Raw genomic sequence first — 5,477 nt, 5'->3', positions numbered from 1 at the left:
ATTCCTGAGGCGGTCAAAATTGAACTTAGATTTCATTTGTGTAAAAATTTAACTAAGGGTTGCATCACAATTACATACCAACAGAATGCCACACTGTTGAAATAGTTTTTTCCACGAGAAATATAAATCTTTTACGTACGGTAGGCAAATGACACCAGTATATGATTCTAAGTCTAAACGGTTTTTATGGTCTGTGAGGTCTTTTTGTTTGTTAAAAATGTAACTGCGTCTGTTATTTATGACCGAGTTGATTATGTTCGTAGGATATGAGTTGTTTTTCAGTGTGTTTATAACCAGGTCAATGTTCGTGTCCCAGAAGTTTTTGTCAGATAGTAATATGGCGTGGTCTGTTAAATTTATTATTGTCGCTATTTTCATTTTAAGAGGGTGGTATGAGTGGTAATTTATGTATCGTCCGGAGCTAGTTGGTTTCTGGTACCAGTTAGTAATTAGTCGGTGGTCATTTGTACGTATTACTCTGATGTCTAGAAAACTAATCGAATTCATTGTCTATATATATATATATATATATATATATATATATATATATATATATAGTAATTTTGTCACATACTCATTGAGGACTATAAAAATTTTCAATTATGACCCCCCCCTGACGCCGAAGCTGGATCCGCCACTGCATTGTATTATATAATAATTGTAATTTTATGATTAAAAGAAAAATAAATGTTATCACATAGCGCTAAAATGTTTATTTTGCAAACAGTTTAATTAATACATTGCTGAAATAATGCAAAATATATATTTGTAGTGTTGATGGATAACCGCCGTGGGTTCCCAAGCCCTATGATCGCATTTGCAGTGAACATTTCATTAGAGGAAAAAAAATCGGACGAGGTATTGAGTCCTATCTACTTGCCAACAATATTTCCTTCAATTTACAAGCCTCGAAAAGTTAATGTAGTTTTTTTTTCCTGCAATATTATCTGATGGATGATGGAATCAAATCATGTCTTTATAATAATGTCTATTGTAAGTCTTTAGTTTGACCAAAAATAATAAAAAAATGAGAAAATTAATTTATTATTTACTTATTCTATTGATAAAATATTATTATCATTATTATATTGTTTTTATTAAGAACTATTCCGAGATTATGACATAAGCTTTGAGGCACTTAACCTTAGAAATGTTTACTGCATTTCTTTATTTAATTAATCATTATACTTAATTATGTTTTAAGTACGTTGAAGTAAATTTAATAATTTCAATAAACATTCAGCGTTCACATTATTACTGTATCTTGTTTATTATTATTTATAACAATTATTTAATATCTTTTTTCTTTAACAAACATATAAAACCCATGAAAAACACACACTGATAGCCACAATTAGTTCATAAATTACGGCGCTGCATGGGCGCTGCAGTCACGCTCTGAACGAATTTGTTACAGTCTCATCTTTCTAAAAGCATACTCTATGCTTCAAATGTCAAATAACATTTGGTTTAGTAAATTTAGTTAAAATAATCATATTTTAAAATATTATTGATTTTTATTTAGCACACAGTAGCAGCAGTAAAATAATTAAAAATGTCAGAAGAAACAATTTTGCCCATAAATGATAAGGCAATTAAAATTGAACCACCAGAATATTCAGTAGAAGACATTAAAAGCGAAAATGATGATGAATTTGACGTTTTTGATGATAGTGTCAAATCTGAATCTTGTTCTGAGAATAATGAAACGTGTTTACAAAGATTCATGAATTCCGAAGTGACTATAGAAGAAGAAGTCAAACAGGAGTTAATCGATACATCAACTTATGAATGTGACATTTGTAATCGAGCATTTGCAGAATCACACCATTTAAAAGAGCATATGGTTGATCACATGCCTAGTAATAGCAAAGAACGCCCTTTTAAATGCGAAATTTGCGATAAGACTTTCAAACTATCAAAACATTTGAAGTCTCACATGAATATACATTCTGGAGAACGTTTCTTTAAATGTGAAATATGCGGTAACGCATTCACACGATTAGCTGTTCTAAATAGACACATGCTCTCTCACAAAGCTGAGCGTCCCCATGAATGCAGTATATGCAATAAGACATTCATACAATTATATAATCTGAAAATTCACATGATGACACACAATGGAGTACGCCCTCATGAATGCAATATATGCAAGAAGACATTCACGCTATTATGTAGTCTGAATAGACACATGCTCGTTCATAATGGTAAGCGCCCCTTTGAATGTGATATATGCAATAAGACATTCACACAAGGACACGGCTTGAAAAGTCATATGCTGATTCACAGCGGAGTACGGCCTCATGAATGTAGTATTTGTAATAAGACGTTCACACAATCAGGTAGTCTTACAAGACACATGCTCACTCACAGTGCTGAGGAACCTCATAAATGCAATATATGCAAGAAGACATTCATACAGTTAAGTGATCTAAAAAGACACATGCTCATTCATGAGGGTGAGCGTTCCCATGAATGCAATATATGCAAGAAGACATTCACTCAATTAAGCAGTCTGAATAGACACATGCTCGTTCATAATGGTAAGCGCCCCTATGAATGTGATATATGCAAAAAGACATTTACACAAGGACACGGCTTGAAAAGTCATATGCTGATTCACAACGGAGTACGCTCTCATGAATGTAGTATTTGTAATAAGACGTTCACTCAATCAGGTATTCTTAAAAAACACATGCTCATTCACAGTGCTGAGCGACCTCATAAATGCAATGTATGCAAGAAGACATTCACACTATTAGAACATCTAGATAAGCACAGGCTCTTTCACAGTAGCGAGCAACCTTATGAATGCAATATATGCAATAAGACATTCATACAATTAAGTGATCTAAAAAGACACATGATCATTCATAAGGGTTCCCGTGAATGAAGCATATGCAATAAGACATTCATACGATTAAGTTTTCTGAAAAAACACATGCAGATTCATAATGGAGAGCATCCTTATAAATGTGAAATATGCAAACAGAAATTTACTCAATTAAACGATTTGAAGAAACACATGGCTCTTCATAGTCCGAAGCATGATGAAAATCAATGAAATATAACCATATTTGTTAAATTGAATTTAAATATTTGTAAACATGTTATAAAATGTTTTTGCTATTTGTTAGATTCAATAAATAGTATGAAATGGTAGTGGTATTTTATTATTTTGTTTGATATCATTTTAACATGTTTTATGGTAAGGCATTTATGAATGGTTTTATTGGTCACAATTGCATTAATGGGCATTTGTTAAAGCATTTAGTATTTACTTTGTGAATTATCTGACACGGATCAATTTTACTGAATTTTGTTGTTACATATAATATAAATGGCTTTAAATCATTATGTAATTTTCCGATCTCAAATTAAGATTCAATCTATTATTAGGACCAGTATGGATCAGGTTCTGTAGTTTGTGAGAACATATATCGAATGCCTGATTTTTGGCACCTTTGTATTTTTTCTTGTAATTTATGACTGCAAATTAATTGATTATTTCTCAAAATTATAACATTCATACTATAAATTCTTTAAACTATCCCTTTTGGCATAGCGATTAATTTTTCTCATATTTTCATTGGAAATAATGCAGAACATCTATTATATCATTGAGAATTTTCCAAAAATATTCGATTTTTGGTACTTTTATTCGATTTTTATTTTTCCAATTTAAATATTTTTCAAATTATAATACAAAATTTTAAACAATATACAAAATGTGCATTAAACGATACCGGATATAATTATTTATTATATATTAATCTTATTCGTTACTTAAAATTTTAATATTTTTGAGACTTTTCTTTAAAAAATTTAGTGAAAAACATCCACAAAAAGACGATAATTGACTATAGTCAATTAATAGTTATCGATTCGGTTAAAAATGATTTATGAATTTGAGAAGTGTAAAAATTGCGGGTTGCATGCATATATTTTTCAAACTCACATTTTAAAAGAAATGATTCACTATCCATCAATAAGATTCGAAGGTTCTTTGAATCATTCAAATCGGTTGATCCATGCGCCCCAAATCGTGGACGAAATATTGTATACAAACATACATACACACACATCAATTTTTTCTAACGTATGCCAAAATGTTCAAAAATCTTTGAAGCGTAAAAAAATGCAAAAAATTTCATTTTTGATTGTATTGCGATTACTAGAACCTAGAACTTACCCAATAGGAAGTTAAAATAAGCGAATGGCAATTATTAGAATAAAAGAATAATTTCGGAGAGAGAGAATTACAGCATTCTGGATCCTCTCCATGAAGTGATGGCGTTGGGGACCAGAGGCAAAAGATAAGCGAAAGTTTTAGTCGGAATTATACCCAGGCGTTATTGAGTATGACATACTCAGACAAAAGACCCAATCTGGGATGCATAAACGCATATCCTCCTCTATACAAAAAAACATAAATTTTTTAAGGTATTAGAAGGCTTTGAAACGTAAAGATATCCAAAACTAGTGGGGTGTATGCAGTGCTGGATTTACAGTAGGGGCAGTCGGGGCTACCGCCCAGGGCGGCAAATTTTGAGGGGCGGCAAAATTTGGATAGTGAAAAAAAAATTTTATACAATATAATCAACTTTTTTTAACAACATTTTTTATTTCAAGAAATATAATTAACAAAACATAATACGATTGCAATGCAAAATTTGGGTTGAAATAAACGATAACTAAAATTTATTATTTTGCCTTGTCTCCCTCTCCAAACGTAAATTATCAAAATGGTTAATAAGTTATCAAATTTGGCAATTTGGCTAATATAAAGATCTTCTTCAGTTCTCGAGCCCTCTTAAAATGACGTATTTGTGCACTTCCAAGCTTATAGCGTCGAAAAAAAAAAATTAAACTAGTGATTCATGGCATTGTGCCTTAAGACAAATTACTGAAACATCCCGTACTAAAAATTACATTTTATAAAGAGCTTTAAATTTTATTGAAAAATGAAAAAAAGACTTCTAAAACACATTTCTTGTATTTTGAAATTTTTCGAAAACTATGAACTTTTTGCAAAGCAATCGCGCTGCGTAACTGTTTCAGAGAAGAAATATCGAAACTAAATTACCATTTTTCGTAATTGCCTGTACCAAAAGCTAATCAGCACGTATCCCCATCAATACAAATCTAATATTTTTTAATTATTCAATTCAAGTCGATTTCGAGAACACGGATCAACCGATTTATGATTCAATTCTTATTGATAAGGAGACGTGCTGATTAGTTATTGGTCAAGGCAGGTCCATAAGTTTTGAAGATACGAGCCAAAATGCCAAAAATGATAATTCAGTTTTTGAAAAAAAAGCGTCCAATAACATTCAAAAAATTTTACAGAATAAATAACTGCTTAAATTTGTGGGGGGCAGGTTTAGCGGTTTTGATGATCCAATAAAAAAATTTGAAAAAGAAACATTTGGCGGACAAAAGTGATCATAAGACTTATGCACATTAAATTATCA

At 31.0% G+C, this 5,477-nt stretch overlaps 1 protein-coding gene across 1 annotated transcript; it reads left to right on the top strand.

Annotated features, from left to right (window-relative positions):
• Positions 1-1,555: 1,555 nt before the first annotated feature.
• Positions 1,556-2,893, top strand: LOC113383648 (zinc finger protein OZF-like). The gene has a single exon (XM_026621899.1). The coding sequence runs from the start codon at positions 1,556-1,558 to the stop codon at positions 2,891-2,893; it is 1,338 nt and encodes a 445-aa protein (XP_026477684.1).
• Positions 2,894-5,477: the final 2,584 nt, after the last annotated feature.

The sequence above is a fragment of the Ctenocephalides felis genome, unplaced genomic scaffold (assembly GCF_003426905.1).
Source record: "Ctenocephalides felis isolate EL2017-DRISC unplaced genomic scaffold, ASM342690v1 CF-g0.4_SCAFFOLD_03570, whole genome shotgun sequence".
Classification (NCBI taxonomy): Eukaryota; Metazoa; Arthropoda; class Insecta; order Siphonaptera; family Pulicidae; genus Ctenocephalides; species Ctenocephalides felis.
Note: the sequence above shows the minus strand (reverse complement) of the source record. Positions and strands in the feature narration are given on the sequence as shown.